The 27,577-nt window shown below is 36.0% G+C and overlaps 1 protein-coding gene across 2 annotated transcripts in view; it reads right to left on the reverse strand.

Moving 5' to 3' along the window:
• TDRD3 (tudor domain containing 3) overlaps positions 1–27,577 on the reverse strand; it is a 204,160-nt gene that overhangs the window by 23,745 nt on the left and 152,838 nt on the right. For both annotated transcript variants that reach the window (XM_043477358.1, XM_043477357.1), the window contains one exon: positions 20,701–20,826. In XM_043477358.1, the coding sequence (XP_043333293.1) occupies positions 20,701–20,826 (126 nt within the window). The remainder of the gene's footprint in view (positions 1–20,700; positions 20,827–27,577) is intronic.

Genomic DNA, 27,577 nt, shown 5'->3' on the forward strand with positions numbered 1-27,577 from the left:
AAGAACTTAGAATAATGCTGGGTACAACCTAAGTGTTCAATAAAGTTAGTTCATTAAAGTTAACTCCATAAAGTTAGGGAGAAATATCAATAACCTGAGACATGCAGATGACACCACCCTTATGGCAGAAAGCCAAGAGGAACTAAAGAGCCTCTTGATGAAAGTGAAAGAAGAGAGTGAAAAAGCTGGCTTAAAACTCAACATTCAAAAAACAAAGATCATGGCATCCAGTCCCATCACGTCATGGCAAATAGATGAGGAAACAATGGAAACAGTGACAGACTTTATTTTGGGGGCTCCAAAATCACTGCAGATGCTGACTGCAGCCATGAAATTAAAAAATGCTTGCTCCTTTGAAGAAAAGCTATGACCAACCTAGACAGCATATTAAAAAGCAGAGACATTACTTTGCTGACAAAGGTGCTTATAGTCAAAGCTGTGGTTTTTCCAGTAGGCATGCATGAATGTGAGATTTGGACCATAAAGAAAGCTGAGGGCTGAAGAATTGATGTTTTTGAACTATAGTGTTGGAGAAGACTCTTGAGAGTCCCTTGGACTGCAAGAAGATCAAACCAGATAGTCCTAAAGGAAATCAGTCCCAATATTCATTGAAGGACTGATGCTGAAGCTGAAGCTCCAATACTTTGCAAAGAACTGACTCATTAGAAAAGACCCTGCAGCTAGGAAAGATTGAAGGCAGGAGGAGAAGGAGATGACAGAGGATGAGATCGTTGGATGGCATCACCAACTCGATGGACATGAGTCTGAGCAAGCTCCAGGAGTTGGTGATGGACAGGGAAGCCTGGCGTCCATGGGGTTGCAAAGAGTCGGACATGACTAAGCAACTGAACTGAACTGAAAGTTAGCTCTGATTACTCCTTCATAAGTGTAAAGTGTATTCTTTATAATGCCATATACAACACAGCTTTTCTTTTACTGGTTTGAGTCAAGTGATTTGACTGTATTATCCTAGTGAGTTATAGACACTGAAAACACATAAGCCTAAATGAGACTTTATGTGGCACTTTACATTTACAAAGTGATTTTACAATTATTGGCATTAATACCAATGTAAGACAAAAGTGAGGCTGAGAATCTGATCAATTAGCAACATGTTCATTTTCCCTTTGTAGAATAAAATGAACCCAGAGGCGATCTTCTCTACTGAGACAAAGCCTACTAGCTTACCAAATACAGTACATTTGTTCTTCAGTACCCATGGGGGACTGGTTCAGGACTGCCTCTTCATATAAAAATCTATGAGTGCTCAAGTCCCTTATAAAACTGACACACCCTTCTGTAGACCTTAAATCAACTCTAGAGTACTTATACTATCTACTACAATATAAATGCTATGTGAATAGTTGCCTGCATGTAGCAAAGTTAAGTTTTGCTTTTAGGAACTTTCTGTAAGTTTCTTCAAATAGTTTTGATCCACAGTTGGTGAAACCTGTGGATACAGAAGGCTCATTGTAATTATCTTTATAAAATTCATTCAACTTAATGTTCCCCCCAGTTGGTATCTAGAGACATGGATACTCTACTGAAAATATTACTAATGAGAAGGAAAATATAATAATGCAGTAAAATTCACAAATTTAAGAATACAAATAAATATTATAAATAATATTTTACAAATAATATTTGTAAAAATACAAATATTTCCATACAAGACTCTTCACATTAACTATTGCATGTTTCAAGACATTTCTCCTCAGAGGCTTAGACGAATATAAATAATTTTGTTTTGTATATATAATTGGCAAGTTCCTAAATTTACATAAGAACTTATGACTATAATACATTTTAAATAAGTGATGTTTATCAATTTCATAATTTGGTAAATCTCACAGTATCGTTTCTGTTTAATGAGTGCCATCACATTCCATGGCATAAACACAGAGACAGATTCCTAAGTTCTCTTAGGAAAAGTTGAAAATAAGTAGTGGATGCTGTTTTTTTCAGAAACCTTTATCAATATTTTGGGATAGAAGCAATGAAAAAGGGCTGTTCACTTCAATGGCAGAACAAGAATATTTCATGGCAGCTTAGAAATTAACTCTGATTGTGAACAGCATATGTTCTTAACTGGTTTCATATTTGAATTTTGTTTTATAATTCCATAGCTAGACAACTCTCTGTCACGCAAAAATTATGATGAGCATTTAGAAAATATTTTCCTTATTTAAAACTGGTCATGTTAGGTCTCTCTCTGTAAATAGGTCTGTTAAGAGATAGAACAGTCCATAGATTAAGTTTTGAGAGATTGAGCAGCAGTTTTAAAACTTTCTATCTTATTTTCTTCTCTCCTTACTTAGATAACCCACTCTAAATGAATGTTTTAGTAACTATCATGGTTTTTAAAACAATATCTCTCACATGCTTGCATGTGTTCACACCCAAACACACACAGAATCAGTGTGTCTTAGAATGCTCAAATACCCAATTAACATTCTTATCTATTTAATGTATTACTACCTGGCATGAAGACAAAGTCAAGAAGAGCTGAAACTCTGTTAACATTCCTAGGATTATACTAATGTTACTAGCAAGAGCTTACAATCATCTTCTCGGGGCACTTTCCAATGCTGAATTCTGCTGAGGTCCTGAGGCAATAATGTAATCACAATGACTGTACAGAATTTCAAATATCAGATTTCTAATGAGAACCTCTACTGAAAATCGACTGAGTGGTTAACTTGTTAGCTTCTGCTTAATAAACATGTAAAGTTTTTCTCATTTGTACATCCACTTAACAAACTTTTCTTGTAGCTATTAAGACTAGATATTGAGGATGAACTGTTACAGAAAACTCCTGCTGTGAAAATAAAAACATTCTTGGTTAGCTTCTCCCATTCTCCTGGGTGGTGTCTAAATTTTTATATCTCTTTCACACAGATACAGAGAACAACTGCATGGATTCCAAGGGGGGAGGGGAGTGTAAGAGGAAGTGGGAGATTGGAATTGACATATATACACTATAGATTGTTGTTATTGTTGTTTAGTCACTTTTGCGACCCCGTGGACCATAGCCAGCTAGGCTCCTCTGTCCATGGGATTTCCCAGGCAAGAACACTGAAGTGGGTTGCCATTTCCTTCTCCAGGGGATCTTCCCAACCCAGGGGTCAGACCCTCATCCCTTGCACTGGCAGGCAGATTCTTAACCACTAAGCCACCAGGGAAGCCTGCACACTATCGATACTATCTATAAAACAGATAACCAACGAGAACATACTGTATAGTACAGGGAACTCAATGTTCTGTGGTGACTTAAATGAAGGGAAATCCCAAAAGGAGGAGAGATATATACATATGTATAGCTCATTCAATATGCTGTGCAGTAGAAACTAACACAACTTTGTAAAGCAACTATACTCAAATAAAAATTAAAAAATATATCTTTACATCTCTCTTCAAAATTCTTCTATTCTGACCGTCTTACTTTGAATAGATGACCTGCTTTTACTTGAGAGAGAAGAGTGTATTAGTGAAGAATTACTCACTTTCCTTCCTGGAAACCCAGCTGATGACATCACCCGCACCTGTATTTACTACCTACCTCTCCTCTCCTTAGCACTCCTCAACATACCCAGAGTAACCTAAAGCGGTCGTGCCCCACCTTCTCATCACAGCCTGGACTTTCTTTAATCCTTACCCCTATTGTACCAATTTTCCTACTTTCTTTTCTTCACTTTGCCTTTGATATAAACATGTTTGGATTTTTACTGTAAGTTCCTTTACTTCTTCTTCTCATCTTCTATCCTCTTTATCTTCATAACCGAGCTCTTATAAGAAGCTTATACCTCATTTTCTTATTTCCCACTTACTCTCAAAAAACCACAAATTGCCTTGCACATCTAGCATTCCACTGAAAGTGCACTCCAACAGTCATCCGTACCTGCTGACTACCAAATCCAACAGCACTTTCCAACCCCACCCGCCTCGGCCTCCCTAGTGTTCTACCCTGCGGATCAGGCGCCCTTCCTCATCACCCAAGCCCCGTGCTCGCAGGCTACCCCTGCTTCTCAATGTCCTTCCCACCCCTCAACTGCAAGGTTCCTCCAAAGCTGACCCCTGTCCTTGCCTTTTCTCTTTTCACACACTTTCTTAGGCAATCTCACCAATACTCTTCACTTTTGCCTAACTCTGATAACTCCAAAGTCCCCATCTCGTGCCTTAATTATTGCAATAACGAGTTTCCATGCTCTCTGCTTTCACTGATGTCCATTTTCTACACCACAGGAAATAATCTCTTAAAGTAAAATAACATCATGACACTCTACCTAAAATTCTTCACTGGTCCCTATCCTGAGACATAATATTCCAGATACTTACTATAACCCACCTGACTCTTCATCCTTCAACCTTACCTGCCTCTGTACTCAGCCTTATCTACTGACACTTGCTACACCCAGCCCATACTGCTGCCAAAATACCCCACCCTCCCATGTTCTCCTACACTCTTTGCTGTTCTCTCACACTTGATTCCATTTCTTCCCCCAGCTAAGTCCTTCAAAACTTTCAACTTTTACATTAAACTTCATTCATTCAGATTTAACAAGCATTTATTGAAAGCCTTATGTTTCAGGGACTGTTTGGAATGCTGAAGTACTAGCTGACACAAAGTCCCTGTTCTCACAGAGATTTCACTTAGGAGTTGGAGGCAGGGGCAGGATATACCGAAAATAAAACAGGGCAAAGGGGACAGAGGGGCTGTGTGATGGTTCACTGCTGTTTTATAATACAACACTTGGGGAAGGCCTGGCCTCTTCTATGGGTCAGTTTCTGACCGAGTTAAGCACTTTCCACTTATTTCTGCTCTGTTTACAGTGAACTGATGGTGCTTTACTTGCTGGGCTCCTTTGCTAGTCTGACTCTCTTAGTGTGGGCTGCTCATCTATGCATTCCCATTGTTTAACACATAATCATTCTAAGGAAATGTGCTGTGCTGGTCACTGTTCTGGGTGGAGAGATAAAGTCATATAATAAGTGCTCAAAAAGCTCTTTGAAATAGATTAATACATATTTGGAATTGTAAGTTAATAAAAAATCTCCAATATAAAAATTTTGTTTTACACTTAATGTATCAGAAACTAAAAGAGAGACAAAGAGTCAGAGTATCATTATTACATATTTCCAAAATGAAGAATGCTAAGTAAGCACTGGCAGACCTCTGAGGTACTGCAGGTTTGGTTCCAGACCACTGCAATAAAGTGAATATCACAATAAAGAGTCACATAACTTTTGCTTTCCCAGTGCAATTAAAACTTATATTTATACATATATTGCAGTCTTTAAACGTGCAATAGCATTATGTCTAAAAAAAACAAAGCACATACCTTACTTTGTTGCTAAAATATGCTATTATCTGAGCCTTCAGTGAGTTGAAATCTTTTTGCAATAGCAACATCAAAGATCACCACAGCAAATATAATAATATTAGTAAAGTTTGAATTATTTTGAGAATTATCAAAATGTGACACAGAGACAAAAAGTGAGCAATGCTAGTGGAAAATGGTGCTAGTAGACTTGCTCACCCCTTCATGGGTCACTGTCTTGTCAAGGCAAAGGGGTTTGCGTAACTCAATGAAGCTATGAGCTATGCCATGCAGGGACACCAAGACAGACAGGATAGTGCAAAGTTCGGACAAAAGGTGATCCACTGGAGGAGGGAATGGCAAATCATTCCAGTATACTAGCGGTGAGAACTCCATGAACTGTATAAAAAGGCAAAAGATGTGACACCGAAAGATGAATCCCCAGGTCAGAAGGTGTCCAAAGTGCTACTGGGGAAGAGCGGAGGACAACTACTAATAGCTTCAAAAAGAATGAAGCGGCTGGGCCAAAGCAGAAACGATGCTCATTTGTGGATGTGTCTGCTGATGAAAGTAAAATCCGATGCTGTAAAGAACAGTATTGCATAGGAACCTGAAATATTAGGTCCATGAATCAAGATAAATCGGATGTGGTCAAGCAGGAGATGGCAAGAGTCAACATCTTAGGAATCAATAAACTAAAATGGACTGGAATGGGTGAATTTAACTCAGATGACCATTATATCTACTACTGTGGGTAAGAGTCCTTTAGAAGAAGTGAAGTAGCCCTCATAGTCAACAAGAGTCTGAAATGCAGTACTTGGGTGCAATCTTCAAAATGACAGAATGATTTCGGTTCATTTCCAAGGCAAACCATTCAACATCACAGTAGTTCAAGTTTATGCCCCAACCACTGATGCCCAAGAAGCTGAAGCTGATCAGTCCTATGAAGACCTATAAGACCTTCTAGCTGCTGCTGCTGCTAAGTCACTTCAGTCGTTTCTGACTCTGTGCGACCCCATAGATGGCAGCCCAACAGGCTTCGCCGCCCCTGGGACTCTCCAGGTAAGAACACTGGAGTGGGTTGCCATTTCCTTCTCAAAGGCATGAAAGTGAAAAGTGAAAGTGAAGTCGCTCAGTCGTGTCCAACTCTTCTCGACCCCATGGATTGCAGCCTACCAGGCTCCTCTGTCCATGGGATTTTCCATGCGAGAGTACTGGAGTGGGTTGCCGTTGCCTTCTCCAACAAGACCTTCTAGAACTAATACCAAAAAAGAAAAAAAAAGATGTCCTTTTCATCACAGGGGACTGGAATGCAAAAGTAGGAAGTCAAGAGATATCTGGAGTAACAGGCAAGTTTGGCCTTGGAGTACAAAACGAAGCAGGGCAAAGGCTAACAGAATTCTGCCAAGAGACTGCACTGGTCATAGCAAACACCTTTTCAACAACACAAGAGATAACTTTACACATGGACATCACCAAATGGTCAACAGTGAAATCAGATTGATTACATTCTTTATAGCTGACGATGGAAAAGCTGTATACAGTCAGAAAAAACAAGATCTGGAGCTGACTGTGGCTCAGATCATCAGTTCCTCACAGCTAAATTCAGGGTTAAACCAAAGAAAGCAGCGAAAACCACTAGGCCAGTCAGGTTTGACTTAAATCAAATCCCTTATGAATATACAGTGGAAGTGATGAATATATTCAAGGGATTAGATGTAGTAAACAGAGTGCCTGAAGAACTATGGACAGAGGTCCATAATATTATACAGGGAAGCGAATAAAATCATCCCAAAGAAAAAGAAATGTAAGAAGAGAAAGTGGTTGTCTGAGGAGGCTTTACAAATAGCAGAGGAAAGAAGAGAAGTGAAAAGCAAGGGAGAAAAGGAAAGGTACACCCAACTGAATGAGGAGTTCCAGAGAACAGCAAGGACAGACAAGAAGCCCTTCTTCATTTAACAACAAAAAGAAATACAGTGAAAAAATTCAGAAAGGGTAAGACTAGAGATCTATCAAGAAAATATAAGTTTTTGTGAGATTTCAAAGATTAAGATTATTTTGACAACATTATTTACAGACTTAAAAGATGTGGTTATTCCAAGTCTGTTGAGGGGGAAAACTACTGCATAAAATAACTAACTTGGAATAAATATTTTGCATCAGTTTGGAAAAAAGAAAAAAAAGAAAATTAGAAATATCAAAGAAATATTTCATCCAAACATAGGCAATACAAAGGACAGAAACCATAAAGACCTAATAGAAGCAAAAGAGATCAAGAAGAGATGGAAAGAATTCACAGAAGAACTGCACAAGAAAGATCTTAACAACCTGGATAACCACAATGGTGTGGTCACTCACCTAGAGCCAGACATCCTGGAGTGTGAAGTCAAGTGGGCCTTAGAGGGCACTGCTGTCTATGAAGCTAGTGGAGGTGATGGAATTCCAGCAGAGTCATTTAAAATCCTAAAAGATGACTCTATTAAAGTGTTGCACTCAGTAGGTCAGCAAACTTGGAAAAATCAGCAGCAGCCTCACGACTGGAAAAGGTCAGTCTTCATCCCAATTCCCAAGAAGGGCAGTACTAAAGAATGTTCAAACCACCAGACAATTGCACTCATCTCCCATACCAGTAAGGTTATGCTCAAAATCCTTCAAGCTAGGCTTTAGCATCACATGAACAGAGAACAACCCAGATGTTCAAGCTGGGTTGAGGAAAGGCAGAGGAATCAGAGATCAAATTGCCAACATTTGCTAGATCATAGAGAAAGCAAGGTAATCAAAGAAAAACATCCACCTCTGTTTCACTGACTACCCTAAAGCCTTTGACTGTATGGATTATAGTAAACTGTGGAACACTCTTGGATAGATGGGAATACCAGACCACCTTACCTGTCTCCTGAGAAACTTGTATGCAGATCAAGAGCAAGAGACAGAACCCTGTATGGAACGACTGGTTCAGGATTGAGAAAGGAGTACAACAAGGCTGATTATTGTCACCCTGTTTATTTAACTTATATGCCGAGCACATCATGGGAAATGCTGGGCTGGGTGAGTTACAACTTAGAATCATTTTAAGCAATCATTTAATTGCTGGGAGAAATTTTGCATCATCCACATATCTGAGGTTGCAGATGATACCACTCTAGTGGCAGAAAGTGAAGAGGAACTAAAGAACCTCTTGATGAGGGTGAAGGAGGAGAGTGAAAAAGCTGGCTTAAAACCTGAGTATTAAAAAAACTAAGATCATGGCATCTGGTCCCGTCACTTCCTGGTAAACAGAAGGGGAAAAGGTAGAAGTAGTGACAGATTTCCTCTTCTAAGGTTCTAAAATCACTGCAGCCATGGTGACTGCAGCCATGAAATTAGAAGACGACTGCTTCTTGGCAGGAAAGCTATGACAAACCTAGACAATGTTAGACAGCAAAGACATCACTTTGCCAACAAAGGTCCATATAGTCAAGGCTATGGTCTTTCCAGTAGTCATGTACAGATGTGAGAGCTGGACAATAGAGAAGGCAGTGCTGAAGAATTGATGCTTTCGAACTGTGGTGTTGGAGAATACTCTTCAGAGTCCTGAGGAAAAGAAGGTGATCAAACCAGTCAATCTTAAAAGGAAATCAACCCTGAATCCTCTTTGGAATGACTGATGCTGAAGCTGAAGCTCCAATACTTCAGCCACCTGATGGGAACAGCTGACTCACTGGAAAAGACCCTGATGCTGGGAAAGATTAAAGGCAGAAGGAGAAGTGGGCGACAGAGGATGAGATGGTTGGATGGCATCACTGATTCACTGGACATGAACTTGGGCAAACTCCAGGAGATGGTGAGGGACAGGGAAGCCTGGCATGCTGAAGTCCCTGGGGTCACAAAGAGTCAGACACAACTTGGCAACAGAACAACAACAGACTTGTTTGAACAGGGTTGTCACAAACCTTCAATTTGTGGGGGGGAAAATGTAGTATCTGCAAAGTGTAATAAAGTGAAGTGCAATAAAAGGTATGCCTGTATCAATTAAATAAACATTTCATAGAAGAAATGTATTTTTCTAAGTATTTGAAAGCATGTGGGAGAGACAGAATTCTGAAGGTGTTTAAGTGTTCTGGGAACAGTGTCATCAATAGAGAATTTTGAAATGAATTGCAAAGTAGGCTGTAAGGACAAACTGAATGAAGGTGGTAATTTGCACTAGTTTACTTGTAGGAGTATTTCATGTATTAATTATAGACAGAAACAAGCTCAAAGATCATGGTAATTTATCATGGAAAACCATAATCATGTTGCTGTTAACCTCAATGAAGGCAAAATTAGAAAGAATTTATGTTTTTATTTATCCTACTCTTTTAACTCCCATTATTTTCAGATCCTTTTTGCAAAGTTTAACAATTTTAGACTAAAATTTCCTACTCATGATCAACTTTCTTCATGCTAATTTTATTTTGCTTGCTGTTACTTTTTCAAATAAAAAAATGTACTACAAAATTATGGAAAGGCTATAAAGCTGAAAAATAAGTATATACACATATCCAGAGTCTGTACATAATTCTACTACATACACTAACACTACTTTGAGTGTATTTTCAAGTCCTTTAGGAAGACTCTAGTTTCTCCTATTATCATATTGCTACAATGATCATCTCTCAAAAATGCACTTGTTCCTTTTCTCTTGTCCTAGCAGAGATTAACAACTGTGAGATTATTAGTTTAAAGAGCATAAACACTTTTAAGACTGCAAAAAATCAGAATGATTACATCAATTTACACTGCTATTAGCAATATGTAAGAGTACTCATGTCACTTCATCTTTGCCAGCATGAACACTATCATTTGATTTTTTTCCCCATTAATTCACACATTTAACACTGTTAACTGTTCCAATTTGCATTTGATTACTACCAGAATTCAATATTTCTAATTTTTAGTCATGAAAGATGACACTGCTACTTCAGCAAGAAACCACGTTAAGCACAAGTCAATGGTTCAAGACTATAAAAATAAAATGAATACAACTTTTAAGACAGTTAATCTAATCACAATAGGAGTAATGGTTATTGTGCTCCATTGTAATTAGGTATTAACGGCAAGCAGTTCACATAAGGGGCTATTATTACTATTATTGACACATAGCCAAGTCAAGCATTCTGAGATTATGGGGAAGGTTAGATCATATTAGAAGCTCTCATGCCCTCTTAAAGATCCCTTGATCTGAAATCAGATGTCACACAGAAGGCAGATTCTCTTTCCTCTTAGCTCCATGCAGCCTCTATCAACTGAGCACCCAGTAAAGATAACAGGTGTTATCAGTTTAGTTTGGCTGAGGGAGGCTAGAGGTTACTGAGAACCAAAGATGATGCGAACTCAAAGAGCTGACCAAAGAAAAGGCCACTATATCCGTTGTCTCTTCCCTATGATTACTCTTCAAGTTAGGATCTAGGCATTCAAAGACATTTCTGAAGATCTTTGAACTGTTTCCATCTCCTTTCCCATAGAGAAAAAGAGGACAAGAGGCACAGTCATACTCTCATGTACTCAATCAACATTACTAATGGAGAAGTGATCTGGGTAACGTGATTTAAGGGACTTCCTTCTGCCAACACTATCTCCAAAATTCCATGCACTGGAGATTCTTTGACATTTCTAAGCACATAATTCTGAGATTAAAGAAGAAAGGTGAGAGTGGGAACAGTGAAAAGGGGTAACATAACCCATACTCTACAGTGAAAATTAATTTAACCAGTCTGGTTTTATAGCCTTAGCATACTTAACTCTGAAGAATGCAGAGGATAGGAATGAGAGTTCCAATATGTAGAGGACATAGGGGAAAGCAAAAGGAGCTGTCACTTTTGGCTGCTTTAAAAATGCAGAGGCAAGGATACTAGACTACAGAAGAACTGGGAAGAAGGAGGCCAGGTTATGACAATAAAATTTTCAGTTTCTATAGACCTATGTAGTTTACAAAGCACACGTCCAATGATCATATTACCTAATCCTCACTATAACTGTACTAAAACTGAGACCCAGAGACAGTAAACAACTTACCCAAAGTCAGTCACAGGAAGTTAAGTGGCAGAGCCGGGAGGTGACCCAGGTCTTCTGACTTCTCCTGTGCATCTCCAGCTCCCCTGGAGCTGAAGCAGGGCAAAAAGGGAGGTGGGAGTAATCTGCCCGAGACCAGCCCTGCCCTCTCCCCTTCTTTCAAAAGCCACGCTGAGACATTTGACTCTCTCAGGGACCCCTTCACATAAAATTATTTCAGGATAAAGCACACAGAATCTGAAAATGTTTCTCAACCTTGGGTCCAAGAATGGCAATCGGCAGTAAGCAATGTCAGAAGTACTTTTGGCTGAAGTTTGCCATTTATGTGAAATTTATTAGAACTTCAAAGCATAGCAATTCTCATTTCAGAAAGCAAAACTTATATAACTGAAATTGTTTAAAGTTGTTTTGTTCAAATTTTTTTGTTTAATAGTTTCAGTCAAACCTTTGAAACTATTAGGAAAAGTACTTTGAAAAATTTTTGAGAACCAAGATACCAAATCTACATTTTACCTTCTCTATGGTCACTGTTTTTCCACCTTAAATATCTTCCTTCAGTCATTACTTTCTTTTTTTTTTCAGTCATTACTTTCATTAAATCAATTCTACTCATTAGAATTAAAAGAATATTCAGCCTTTTCACAGCCAATTTTAAGTGTTTTCAACGAATCAATGGGAAAATGTGCATATCTTGAAATATAAATCTTACATTCACTTCTAAATTATATCTAAAATTATTTTATTGTAGCCTTTTATAAGAAATCTTCAATAACAAAATTTAGAGTTCTCAGTCTCAAGTTTCTTATGTTTTTCTTTAATTTTTCTTAGGGAATTATATATTTTAACTTCTCATCTGGACTGTTTACATTTAAGTTTAAAACACAGTGAAAAGTTTTTTATTTGTTTTGCTTATTTCCTAAGAATGCAAGCATATGATTTAAATGGACCGCGTATGTGACCAATGTTTTATCATTTCTAGATCATTTTGTAATTAGCTCCACTACATCTCAGTCTCTAATAGGCTTTCTATTTATGAGAACAACTATCAGTAAGGCCAAGTTCTTAGTAAGCATTAATACTAATAAGGGCACATAAAAAGATCACGGATATATTTATTTGTGACCAAAGCTTTTAGAGCCTTTCTGAACTAATACAAGTTCTTGATCTGTAATTCATTTGACTACTGATGATCAAATCCAGGAATTTTTTTAATAAGATTTATATTACCTGATCATTTATGAGGAAAAAATACACGAGAATACCCTTCTCCACATTATTTTAAGCCTATTAGTAAAGGAGCAATATAAACGTTGAAACAAAACAGAATTTTTTATCTTTTAGGAGTCTTCTTTGTCACTTAATGTCTACATGCTCAGTGAAATTAACTTGCTTTGATACTTTCTTTTGATTCAGTAGTCAATTGTCAGCTTAACAAAAACAGGGATTTCAGATTTTGCTTTAGCTTACTGGAGAATAACAAATTAACAAATGATGAAATTGCCTTACTGCTGGAACATATAAATATCATGTGGGTTATTAGGCAAAAATTATAGAAAAAGAAAACCCAGCAACATTATAAAAGCTACAATGTGAGTCTTCATAAATGATAATTTTAAACAGTCTTTAACTTAGCACATGAAAGCTTCTAGAATTAGAATTAAGTTTTATTTTAAAATTAAAAGACCAGTGAGTTGTGTATAATGACAAGTAAAAAAGGATCTCAATTTTATCATTATGTAATAAAACACTACTACTAAAAGCATATGTGCTTAGAAGGGACATAAAATTTCAGAAATATATTTTGTCCTCTATTCATAGTAAGGTTGAAGAGAAATTGCCTTTTATTCTATCTGTAATATAAAAATATACTATTATGTTATTAAGAAGTCTGGAACATCCAAAACAATGTTTCTTAAGATAAGTCTTCAATCTATTTTATATGGAAAATCTGAAAACTAGAAAGAAGAGCTATGATGTTTTTCAAAGTACCTCTTGTAGACTTTATATAACAGATTTTATACAGGAAAAAAATAGGGGGGCTCCATGACCAAATAAGTTTGTGACGCAATAGACACTACATATGTCTCTCTCTTGGAAATTTAAAATACCTATTAACCTGCTACAGGCTCAAAGACACTCTATAATCAAAAATGTACTTAAATTTTTTTAACCCAGCATTTTCTAAATTTATTTAACCAGGAAGCAGAACTAACCCTGAGCTAGATGGACTAGGCATGAAGACGTATGTACAAAAATACAATAACTTTTTAATCCTTATGATGATCTGAGCTGCTCAACTAGAACATCATCATTATGTTTACTCCTAACAAACTACATTTTTTTAAGGCAAATTCTAACTATTGTAGTACTTCCTGTCCCTTCCGAATGGGGCTCTTAGCCAATGATAGGCCACTACTAAGGGAGTTATTTCAAGCCAACATATAAAACTCTTGCCAGTAGTTTCCAAATTTAATGGAACTGGAAGCTACCACACCAGAGAGCTTCTCACAAGGCAGATCAACTCTACTCCTTTCCTAGAGGTGTGATAGTGAAGCCTACTGCACATGATTCTATAATAAACAGTATAGGTCCAATAAAGTTCAGGAAATCAGGATCAGTAGGAAGGGTGACCAAATACATCAAGAGATACCACCCACTAAAGGTAAAAAGAAAATAAAGTTTAAAAAACAAAGTCAAAAATACAATGATGTTTAAGAAATAGAATTAAAACACATAGAGATAACTAATAAATGAGGTGAAAAAGGAAGGGTATAAAAGAACACAAATGACTATGTAAGGTTAAAAAAAGAAAATGGACAACTGATGACTCATTATGGTGTGCAATCAAACATATATCCTAAGTCCCCTTTTAGCCCATCACCAATCAAGGATCACAACTACTGATTTTAGAACTGAAAAGATACCCTGCAGGAGCTCCAATTGAAAGGGAATAAATTCTGTATTGCAATGAGCAACATATTTTTGTGCCTTTTAGGTATAGAGGGAAGAATCAAAAACAAAACTGTGTCCAGTTTCTTTTTTTTTTTAATTCAATATCGATGCCTCTTCAGATTTATAAAAATCTTTAAAATATCCTGACATGAGTGCCAAGTCAAGGCACATGCCCAATGTAAAAATAACATGTTTGGGAATAAGAAATAAAACAAAACAAAAATATTCCTCAAATTCATTTATTTTACTACTTTATTACCAGTGTATTAGTAAATCTTCTGCATATATACATTAAGGAATGGTAAAATTGAGTGCAGTTTGAAATTACAGTTTTAAAAGTCCTGATAAAGTAAATGAAACAATTAACATTTGTGCTTGAAAGAGAACAAATTTTGGGCCAATCGAAATAAAAATGTCAAAGGAAAAGATAAGTTCATCTGACAATCCTAGCTAGCCCTCTTAGGCTGTAGATTACTTCCATGATGCCTCCTTAAGATTACTTTGAAGAAAAATCAAAGTTACACATTATTTAGCATAAATCTAAAGCACCTTAAATTTACTTCTCCATTGACCAGTGCCATACTACCATACTTTAAGTTGCTATTAATAAAGGGGAGACTTAGCAGATAAAAAATTAACATATCTACTGATACTATTCTTGTATACAAAAAAAATGCTGTAGATTTTTCAATTATGCTAACTTGATTCTTAATATTTAAATAATACAAGGTTTAAAGTGCTTTATGAATTATAATTAAAGTTAGAAACAAAATAGCACATCTTAGGTAATCCCCTACCATGTTATTTTACTTTGTTATTTTTACTTTCAGTAAAAAGGAACATGAAATAATCACATGATGTACTTTCATTGCTTAATAAAGGAAAACTCAAATCACCCAGAAACTTTTTAAAGATGCTTTATATAGCATCTTTAATCTTGAATAGATTATAATATATTAAATTAAATTATCAGATAGCAAAATTCAAGTGGTACTTTAGTACATGTTCTTCAGATAGCATACTATTTTCTGAGTAGTAATTAAAATGGTGAAATAAAGTATCTCTTGAATAATGTAGCCCAGTCAAAACTAGATTCTGAAGATTTTCATAATAATCTCTTACGTTTCATAATAACCTCAAATTCACAAACTGAATTTGGGATTCAGGAAATAGACATCAATTTATATCTAAGTTGATATATATATATCAATGTATATATATGATATATCAATGTATATGGCATGCATTTATGAATGAATCATCTCTCCCTCTATGCAGAAGTTTTCATATCTCCAGTAAAGTCCTTTTGTATGATCCACAATCTCCTGTGGGAACTGTGAAAAGCTGAATGGTAGATTAAGAAATAAATAAAGCATATCTAATACAACCAAATTTTATTAAAACAGAGCTAAAAGACATTGCATGGAAATGTCCAAATTCTACCACCTATAATCTGAAAATTATGTTCTTAAATGCAGCTAAGACAGCTACACTCTTTTTGATTTACTCTGTGTTTATATTGCAAAAGAGAATGAGCACTGCTTACATGGAAATTTTTGAAAGGAAAGTATCCCAAAAATATGTATAGTGGAAGAAAATGTATTACAGTATTTCACTGACCTTACTCAAATTATGCAGAAATTTAAGCATGGTAAATTATACCCATTAATTTATTTAAGAATTTATTAGCAGAAATGAAAAACCTTCTGGACTATGATCAAATACGTGCCTGTACTTTTTACTGGATACTAACTGGCAAAATCTCACTGTTACATAATTCTAATTTCTCTTTGAAGTTAATGGTTTCTATAACAATTGTCCCCTTTTTAATATTTATTATGATCTTTTGATATCAAATACAAATGAGATATAGCCTAACTTTATCCCTATATCTTTAAAATTTCTAACATGACCTTGTTATAATACATTTAAGATTCATGTTTAACTCATTAATTTGCATATCACAATTCTCTATCTCCTTCCTCATTAAATAGGTTAGGAATGGGGGGTTAAATGTTTCTCTTTAATATTTTTATTAGTGGAAGAATACTTTATGGCTTTTTATGAACATTATTTGAATTTGGAAAGGTAATTTTCAAATTTGCTTCCCAGGATGACATTATAATATAAACTTTGCACAAAGTTACTTCAAAAGTAAAACTTGAGATTAATAGTTCTTTTTGTAAAGTATGCTAAAATTGAAAAAATATAATTATTTTAAAAAGAAATCCAAACTCACCTAAAAGGAAATTGACTTTTTAAACAGATAAAATCAATAAGAAATTTTAAACACATAAAATTCATTAAATCACACTTTCTTCTTCCATAATTTATTTTCAAATAAGGAGAACTAAAATATAGACCTTAAACATTATTAAAATTAAAACATCAATAAACAAGATTTTTCCCACTTATATCTTGTTTTAAAGCTTCAAGAGGTAAATGAAGACTCCCACAAGATATTTAAGTTTGTTTCACACAATTGGAAATACAACTTTCACTAACTTTGTGTAGTACACAGGACTTTTGTGTGTTCTGAGTACTAACATATACCCCTCACACAGAACACTGCCTAGCACCTAAACAGATATGCAGTAAGTGTTTATTGAATAAAACTAATCTATACAATAAATTTTCTAGTTGGAAGAATAGCTGAACAAAGATCATTTCCTCATAGTAAAACACTATGAAACTTCAAAAAGTTTAGAAATCAGCATGTTCTAAAATATTTCTTGGGATATAAAAGTCTCAGTGGCATAAAAGTCATAAATATTCTTGGAAAATCAGGACTTGACACTATCTTTCCAGATTTAGATAAGTAACTCATAAGGAACAACACTCCAAAAGCACAAAAGATTTGTCTGAGCAGCAGCACCAGGGTATTTTAAAGAGTAATTCCAAGTGGCCTGTGGCATCTTTTTACTGTTTTCCTGTATTAGTTTTAGAGTTAAAAGGAGTAAATTTGGAAATGGCTGCAAGAAACATAAATAGGTTTCCTTTGCCCCTAATGTTTCATATACAGTGGTCAGGAAAATAAAACGGCATTATAGTTTTCTCCCTATATAGTTTTACAAATATGAGATTGCATAATGATTCATTTCCTTTGGTAAAATAAGGAAAATCCTGCAACATACAAAGAACATTAAATTAAAAATTATAGAATTTATCCAGTTAAGAATGAGCTGTGATCTCACATTATGTTGATAATTTACTACTATAATAAAGACACTAAAATTAAGATAGACTATTTTACCATAGTTAAAAAAAAAAAAAAAACAGGTTAAATTGAGCTAGGAGAAAAAAATCAAGGATGACAGAACAGAAAGTTCAGTAGATCAGTTTGGAGGAAATAAAGTATTTAATCATAATCAGAACGTATACTTTCATCACCTAATATATCATCACTGAGTATGTTCTGAAAATATACAAATAGACGGGGAAACTAGAAATTTGTCTACACACAGATTTAAGGCAAATAGTTCTTAAACTTCATGAAGAAAAAAATTAACATTAAGCTATTAATTTTATTTTTGTCTTAATTTTCCACATAAGAGACTATTAACTTAGTCATTGAGTCTCCTAATATTTCATGCTTTTATTTAATAATTCATCCTTACACCTTTAAGAAAATACAGGCAACTGATTTCTATAAAGATTTTTGGTGCATATGCAGGATTCTTGGTTGTATTATTTTTCCTGCAAACTATTAAAAAAATCTCAATGAATGCTCATTGCTATACTTAGAAAGACAAGAGGTTTTCCAAAATCTTATGGTAATAACAAATATAAACCTTAATTAAATACATGAAATCATTTCACAACTAAAAACAGTAATGTACATATGTAGCACAAGAGTTAAAAAAATAAAAAACTACACAATCCACAGTGTGAGTAAATAACTCTACTAAGGCTTCTATCAGCCTCACCTTACCTTTGCAGACCTTAAATTTTTCTAGTATGACATTAATTAGAGTTACCTTCTTATTGGTAAAGTGAATGTTTTACTTTGATTAACTTAAAGCTTGTTACAATTCCAAAGTTACAAAAGAAAAAGTACTCACAGACCCCAATATTAGTACTCTCAGAGGATAACAGAACTATACACTAATTCTATGTTAAATGTACTTGACAATCACACTGATTGTTTTTCTTCAGAGGCTTTTTATGTATATGGACACATACTTTTTTTTTTTAATGGAGATGAGTGAGAACAGGAGCTGCATCTACAACTAAGTCAATTATTCACATAGATGAAGAAGAAAGGATGATCTTATCCTCAATAAAACTGTTCATGATCCAAAAATATTTGTTATATTAATTTATGCAAAAGCATAAAACATCAATAATCACCTGATTATTTGTAATTAGGAAAAAAGAAATACCAGAATCTCCAAAAGAGTTAATAATACTATCCTGCCTCTTCCTGTAAAATATTTCATGGAGCTTTTTGGGAAGAACCCCTGGAGGAGGGCTTGCCAACTCACTACAGTATTCTTGTCTGGAGAATCCTGTGGACAGAGGAGCCTGGCGGGCTATCAGTCCATGGGGTTGCAAAGACTTAGACATGACTGAAGTGGCTTAGCACAGCATGAAAGATTTTTAAGTTAACTGCAGAAAAAGTAAATAGGTAAAAAACAAACAAAAAAAAACAGCATAGTAAAGCCTAGATGAGGTACAGAGAACATGAAAGTACTGCTGTGGTTCAGAATCACGACATGGGCTGTCACATGTGATACATTTATTGTTCAGCCAAGTTTACAATGGCCTAAAATCAATAAAGCAATGAGGACCATTAAAGGGGAAAAAGGAAATGTCACTGACTTAGAAAGAAAAAGATCACTTGGCACCAAACACCTCTGAGTAGAAGAGCTACAGTGAGGAATAAGAAAGGTGCTCAACAGTTATGTCCACTCTGGAACAGAAAAAGGTAGTAGAGAGGAAACAAAGTAAGGAAACTTAAAATTTTTTTAGGGAGAAAAGAATAAAATTAATCTCTTATTAAATCTCCTAAAAAAACTAAATGTAAAAATTTTATTTTGACTCTGTAATGGCTAACACTGGGATCACATGATGAATAACAAACCTGGGCTCATCTTCTAGAAATACAAACTCAATAAATACTTTTACCATTATAACTACATTAAGACGTTGAGTATTAACTTTAAAAAAGAGAATAAAAATAGCCATCATATGGGAATCAAAAGGGCAAAAGATATAGTTATACCAAGTTTCTCCAAGAAAAGATATAAATTAGACATTAATGGTATTTCAATCTTTTAGGGAATAAGCAGCTAAACTTTAGAGAATGAGAGAAAGGATCTCTTACTTAATTATACAGTATAAGATATGAATGTTACATTGTAAAATATGAAACAATAAGCTACCTAGAAAATCATCAATTTTCTAGAATAAAAAGGTCAAGAAAAAATATCCATGGGCCCAAATATGATTACTGCTACTAGATTTCTGTTGTAGCTTTATTTATCTTCTTTTCTGGGGGGGTGAAGCGGACAATGACACTGAGGTCATGACAGGAAAATCTAGAAGCATCAAAACTAAATCAAAAGCAGTTCATGGGAAAACAAGAATGCTTCAATGATGAAGGCTACTGTCTAAATGATATAATTTTCTAGTATATCTTTATATTTTAGGGAAACAGCAACAAATCAGGTTTCTAGTAATAAGTTTACCAATAGCTACCCATAAATTAGAGAAAGAAATTTGTAAAAAAAAATCTCTATAAAACAAATTCTAACATGCTTTCTCCTCTTGTTTTTGCCTAAATATGTAAAGTTACATAGATCTTGTATACAATAGATTCCATGAGGTCAATACTGTCTAAATTGTATCAACAAAACTGTCAATTTTGACATAACATTTGGCAACAAAATTAAATATTATTAAACAAAGATATTTAAATTTAATCTGCACATACATATATATGTGTAGTAAATGCAGATGTATTTATATATAATTTAAAGTGTTTTTCTTAACTTTACATTTAACTAAAATAATAAAGAATGTACATGTTTTCAAAAGAGATTTAAATTTGACAACTGCTGAACATCATTTGGTCAAATTTAAATAGTAACAAACTTGGAAAGAATAAAATATGCATAGACTCATAAAAACACATACACATTTTTGGCAAACATATAAATAAAGGCACTTATTGCCAAACATAATATAACAAAGCATTATATAAGAGAAGCAATTGCAATGCACTCATTCTTACTGTAGTTTAAGGTAATTATTAACTAAAATCTTACTTTAGGAGTAGCCAGTTTTAAACAAAACATTTTTCCACTGGAAAATTTAGTATTACTATGACTAATCTTTCAGAGCTATGTATTTCCTTCAAAACAGCTTATGTCTGTACATAATTTGGATCACATACCCATGCCTCTGACTGAACGGGCCTGATGTTGCTTAGTAGCACCTCTTCATAGTTTCCATAATCAATGAATTTAACAACTGCTGTCATACCTGAAGAATGAAGAGCTTCAACTTCTGCTCGGTAAAACTGAGGAGACAAAAAGGAGTTTTAAATGATATAATCAACATTGTCTAGATAAGGTGATACATGATGGAAATATAAATACTCGAAATGTTACAATGTTAGTATTTTTTGAAAGCTAATTTTTAAATCAATTTTATTGCCATATCATTGTATTAGTTTTAAGTGGGAAACATAATAATCTTATATATGTATATATTGTGAAATGACCACCACAATAAGTCTAGTTAGTGTCCATCACCACACATGGCTATATTTTTTCCTTAGGATGAAAACTTTAAAGATATAAATCTCTTAGCTAAGATATAAATTCTCTTAGCAACTTTGATATATATAATATTTTAAAGAAAATGATTTTTAAGATAATGCATTTTTAATTTATTTATTTTAATTGGAGGATAATTACTTTACAGTATTGTTATGGTTTTTGCCATACATCGACATGAATCAGCCACAGGGGCACATGTGTCTCCCCACCCTGAGCCCCCGCCTCCCACTTCCCTCCCCACTCCATGCCTTGGGTTGTCCCAGAGCACTGGCTCTCAGTGGCCCGCGTCATGCATGGAACTTGCACTGGTCATCTATTTTACATATGGTAATGCACATGCTTCAGTGTCATTCTCTCAAATCATCCCACCCTCACCTTCTCCCACAGAGTCCAAAATTTACCTTTGGATAATCATAAATTGGCTAAGAAAAAGAGAGATTCTCTTATCCATGTGAGCTCTGACATACACTTAGCAGCGGTAAGATTTCAGAACTAAGAGGATCAGTAGAGAATATTCACATGCTAATGGATGCAAAAAGAACTAGTGCTCTTCAATGTCTCCTTGTTAGCCACTGAAGCCCTCTGACATTAGTAAAACGGTTCTTAGGTACTAATTACAGTACATAAGTATAAAGCAATTTATTTAAAAAACAGAAATATATGACAAAAAAAAAAATCCTCAAAGGCTCATTGTCATGGCTATAGTCATACAGGCAGCTGTGGTGAAGCAGAGTTCCCAGGCAAGAAGTAAGCACACTAGTTATATCCAGGATTTATAGGATTTAAGACACTGTAAGACCAAACCCTTTTATCTCTTCAGTTTATCTAGTATCACTTGGCTCTGGGAACCAATGCACAAAGTCACCAGGAACTGAATTCACATGACAACTTCAATGTTTAATTTATCTGTTAAGGCAACTTGGAGTAGATCAATTGATTGTGGAGTATTCCCTTCACTATAGGTCAACCCATTTAGGACTCAAATTATAGGTCTGAATGTTGCTTAATGAACATGAAATAGAAACAAAAAACTCTTAAAATTCTAATTTACTCTCAAGGAAACTTTTCTTCAAACAAGGGCAGTTGGACGCTCTTGCCTAATGTCTGCTCTGACAGTGACTCAGTGTAACGGGACCCCCCAAGACCTTGCTGGGACAGACGCTCCTTCTCCCTCATGTCCTCCATCTGCTGCTGGTCTACAGAAAAGCTCAGCCAAGGAATAAATGTAATCAGAGAAGTGAAAAACCATGGAAACAAAGGAAAACAGTCAAGCAAGAAAAAATAATAATGGTTTAGCCATTAAGCAAAGTTAAGGACCTTCAGTTTCTCCTCAAGAGCTACAGATACATATTCTGAGTCAAATCCTTTGAGCTGTTTTGCAGATACTGAAACCCCCAGTAGACAGAAGTTAACCATGTGATGACCAGACTGTAGTTATGACATAAGCTCTTCCATCTTACACAATTTCAAGAACCGGCCTCAAGGAAATGGGAACAATACTTGTACTTAAAACAATTATATGATGCTCATCAGACCATAACATGACCAATTTCAAGATCTTTGTGGAGCTGTTCTGCATGTAGCCTCCCTCCACCAACCCCTCCATTTACCTGTACATTCCTAAATATCTCCTTTAAAAGCTCTTGCCCCTGATCAGCAACAGGGAGCTGGTTAGAGGAGCTAGTTTTTTGGGCCATGAGTCCATCTTCTTCCCAGAACAGCACCAATTTCCTCGACAAAGCCGTCTTTCCTTTTACCCAACACTTGGTTCTCAAAAATTGGCTTTCAAACAGCAAGCAGCCAAGCCTGAGTTCAGTAACCTTCATGGGTTCACCAGAATCAAAAAATGCTAAAGACAACAAAAATTCTTATTCTTGACAACCTTCTAAAATAGCTGTTACTGTGGGTGTACCAGGAAAGAACCTGCTTTTACTAGTATGCTTGTGTGCTTGCCAAGTCGCTTCAGTTGTGTCCCGACTCTATGTGACCCTATGGACTGTAGTCTGCCACATTCCTCTGTTCATGGGATTCTCCAGGCGAAAATAATGGAGTGGGTTGCCATACCCTCCTCCAGAGGATCTTCCTGACCCAGGGATCTAACCTGCGTCCTTTATGCTTCCTGCATTGGCAGGCAGGTTCTTTACCACTAGCACAATCCGGGAAGCCCAACTATACGCCACAGTATAAAAGTTACTAAGTTAATCCATGGTATTTCTTTTCCAGATCTGGATGCAAGAAGATTAGAGATACCATGCCAGAATTTTTCCTTATCTTAGAGATCTAGTTATACATCCACATCTCTCCTTTCCTCCTTTATCTCTTAGCCTTACACTTCCATGTTCTGTAAATTGCTGTATTTCTGGCATACTTCAACTGTAAGCTTTTTAGACAATTTTGTCAGTTCAGGTAAGTTCAACAATGACAAACAATCATAATATATACCCTAGGAAAACAACTGACATTCTTTTAGGAACTTATTAAAAATAGCCTGTGTAAAAATGACTTTACATACCATGGAAGTAAAGGTATAGTGATATGGCACTTGATGAGGCTAGGAGTGCAGAAAAAGCTTCCTGGGGCAAATGACAGTGGGTACAGTCTTCAAGGATGAAGAGTATTTAGCCAAGCTAAGAACTGAGGAAGGTGTTCCAGTAAGAGTTACAGAGACACAAAGCATGGAGAAGAGTACAGGATACAACAAATAGTTTTAAATTAACTATGGCATGATGTGAGAAGGGTCAGCCAATAGGGCAAGATAGTAAGGGTCAGCTGATAGAGGATCCATAGGCATGCTAGACTACAAGAGAAATATTTTAACTAGGAAGAATGACAAGATCACAGTGATGGCAGTTCCAGTGACAATGTTAAGAGGAATAAGACAGAAGGCAAGGAGACCACTTTAGAGGCTGCTACAATACCCCAGCTGATAGGGCTGGAAGAGCTAAACTAGTCATGGCAGATGTACCGGGAGAAGAGGGACTGTTCCGAACTCTCAGTCTTTCTATGAAAGTGAAGCTGGAGAGAAGGCAAGATATCAGGAGGAATGTTTTAAATGGTACTAACTGACTGCTTCCAGAACATCATTTATAATGCAATTAACATTATGGTTTCTTAAGGAGTTATAGATAACGCTGTTCTTAAGCCATTACCCTAGTCTCTGGTTAGAAAATTGGAAAGTTGCCTGTTCTTGACAAGACACTGAAAAGTTCTCTCTTAAATTAGGTGGTTTTATAAGATAACTAATGCCATCTCTTTCACAAAGTATTATTTATTTGCTTAATGGTATATCTATACAGAGCCTAAAATCCTTCATTCTAAACTGAAAAACATCCACATAAAATCAAAATAGTCCCCTTAGGAGATCATTCAATTATTCTAACAATCCTCTAAAAGCTCAAAATATTTTGGGAAATATGAGGCACCACCTTTCAGAAGCTATATGAGATTATTTTGAGTATATTCAGTAGAGACAATATATGAATTTAGTATTTTTTATTTTCTGAGAAAATTAGAGTTGAAAGTAAAGCTTTAATAACAATCTGATCAGGTATTTGAAGATACTTGGTTCATAGCACAGGCAAAATTATCTGATATATCCCAAGCACCTAACACTTAGCAGCTACTCAATTATGGTTTGTTGAATACTCAATATTTGTTAAAGAATTCATCTAAGTTTAAATATCTGAATATCTTAGGACTGTCATTATTCTCTGTTGCTTTGTTTCTAGTCATTCATATTCTCTCTATATTTTTAACCATGCCTCATAATTTTTTTAGGATGCCAGACACTGTATTAATAGATGAAATGCCATGAGGAGGTTCTAAAAAATATTACTTTTCCCTCAAAGAGGATTATATTTTGGGAAGCTGGCAGACAGAGTACAAGTAGATATCCTTGATCATGTGCAGGGGTGATTTTAGGCTCTATACTGGCTTGCTTGTATTTTGCACTTAGTACTAGGATATGATCCTTACAGGATTTGAATGGAAAGCCTGAGTCTTCTTACCAAGCCTTTCAAACATTACTGGACTTGAATTCAAATTATTCACTTCCTCTGTTTGTCAGGGTCACCAACTCCACATTGTTCAATGCGAAAAAAAATTTTTTTCCACCTTCATCTTTACCATTCACAGAAGTATCTTATAGAAGTGACAAAAAGACAAAGGCAAAGTCAAAGTCGCTCAGTCGTGTCTGACTCTGTGACCTCATGGACTATACATATGCGGTCCATGGAATTCTCCAGGCCAGAATACTGGAGCGGGTAGCCTTTCCCTTCTCCAGGGGATCTTCCCAACCCAGGGTCGAACCCAGGTCTCCTGCATTGCAGGCGGATTCTTTACCAGTTGAGCCACAAGGGAAGCCCAAGAATACTGGAGTGGGTAGCCTGTCCCTTCTCCAGTGGATCTTCCTGACCCAGGGATCCAACTGGGGTCTCCTGCATCGTAGGTGGACTCTTTACCAACTGAGCCATCAGGGAAGCCCCCTACAGAAGTGAACCCTCCAAGGCAGACAGTGTTAGTTCTATAAACTAACTCTAATTTCCAACTACTTCTTGGCTCTATCTTAATGGAGAAATGGCGAAGCGTAAGTAATCCCCCCACTAGCCAAATCAAATAGTTCTTGTGTTTTGGAAAGTGAGTGGTCTCAGATGCAAGAGTAAGAGTCCCGATAGTGATGAACACCTGTACTTGCTTTCCAAGTCTCCATAAGAACCAAGGAGTAGCCATGTAAAACAGTTCCAACCAATGAGATTGTCTGTTGGTATTTGTGGGAAGGCTTTTACTTTTCTTGAAAAAAAGAAAAGACACAGTTAGTGCAGTCTCCTCCTCTGCTTTCAGCCTTGAATAAAAACTTGACAGCAGAGAAGCTGTTACTAGCCACGTTCACACAAAAACCTTAAAAGACTACGCCATCTAGTTGTACCTGGACCCCTTCCTGCTGCTATCATTAGGTAACACCTAACACCCTGTTTATTCCTCATCATTCATTGAACACAATGGGGCCTGTTTCCTGATCCCAAGCCCTATAGCATCTTTTAAAACATCCAACCACACTTCCCAGCCTAAATTTCATTCCTTGAAATCTTCAGGTAACCTTATCTCCACTATTCCTTCCAGTCACACATATGGGCACATCCATCTCAACTGAATCTACTCTATATATAAAATATTTGTTTCAAATATTTTTTTTTTTACTTGATCTTCACATTCACCTAGGTCCTTCACAATAGTTTTCCTAGTATGACTACCTCTGGTTTTTATTACCTTGCGAATATCTCCAGCTGACTCACTGAAAGAGTCCCTGAAGCTGGAAAAGATTGAAGGCAGAAAGAGAAGAGGGCGTCAGAGAAGAGATGGCTGGATGGCATCACTGATGCAGTGGACATGAAGTGGGGCAAACTTCGGGAGATGGGGAAGGTCAGCGAGGCCTGGAGGACTGCAGTCCATGGGGTCGCAAAGAGTGGGACATGACTGTGTGCCTGAACAATAACAACAAAATCTCCAGTCCCCTGACCACTCAACTTTTTTCCTACGCAGTGCCTCCTGGAGAATGAACTAGTTAACAAAGTTAACAAATAATTATGAAACTCCTACACTGTGAGAGGAACACGGCAATAGAGGAAAACGAGAGAGGTGTGGTCCTATCTTCAAGGAACTTAAAATCATGGCAGGGGAAAGAGTTATCAATACAGGAACCAAAACCAGAAATACTTACAAACTGTGATGAGCTTTAGAAAGTGAACAAGGCACTGACTGAGAAAGACAATAATGTAGAAGGGAGGAGGGTGCAGACAGAGAAGGCTTCCTCTAGGAAGTCTCTGAGCCAAGTCTTCAAGGATCAGAAGAGCAGTTAGTGCAGGAGCATGCTGGGCAGCAATGGAGACACGAACAAAGGCCCTCCTGTCTGAGGGTCCCTCTGGCCTCTTCCCCCCCTGTTCTCACCGTGTCGGTCTTCTCCCTTTTGTCAGGCTCTTTTATCTGTTAACTGTATTCCTTCTCAACCTCATCTTGTGTCCTTCCCTTTCCATTTTCCCTACTCTTTTCCTTTTAGCCAGTATATAATGTAGAACACAAGGCTGTTTAAATTATTTGTTTAATAATTCTTAAATTATTTATTATTAGCTAAATAATTAACCTTCCTGCTCATAATTTTTTTAAAGTAGGCTAATTATGTATATTATCTTTAAATTAAATGACATCTGCAGAACTTAACTGTGTGCCATTCAACTGATTTGCTTCCTTGTGAATCAGTACAATTTTACTAGAAAGAAAAGCAAATATTAATAGCTCAGTAGATGATAACTAAAGTAACTTATCAACCTCATTTATTCACTTTTACAATACTTTTCTGATATGCAAGTGAAAATCAAACCTAACAATCAAATATTATGGGACTCCTAATCATCCATAAAAAATATTAAATATTTTGCTCTTCCTTTGATAAGTTACATACACATACATCTGTTCAAAGACTATAAACAAGTATAA

This window comes from Cervus canadensis, chromosome 9 (genome assembly GCF_019320065.1).
Source record: "Cervus canadensis isolate Bull #8, Minnesota chromosome 9, ASM1932006v1, whole genome shotgun sequence".
Lineage (NCBI taxonomy): Eukaryota > Metazoa > Chordata > Mammalia > Artiodactyla > Cervidae > Cervus > Cervus canadensis.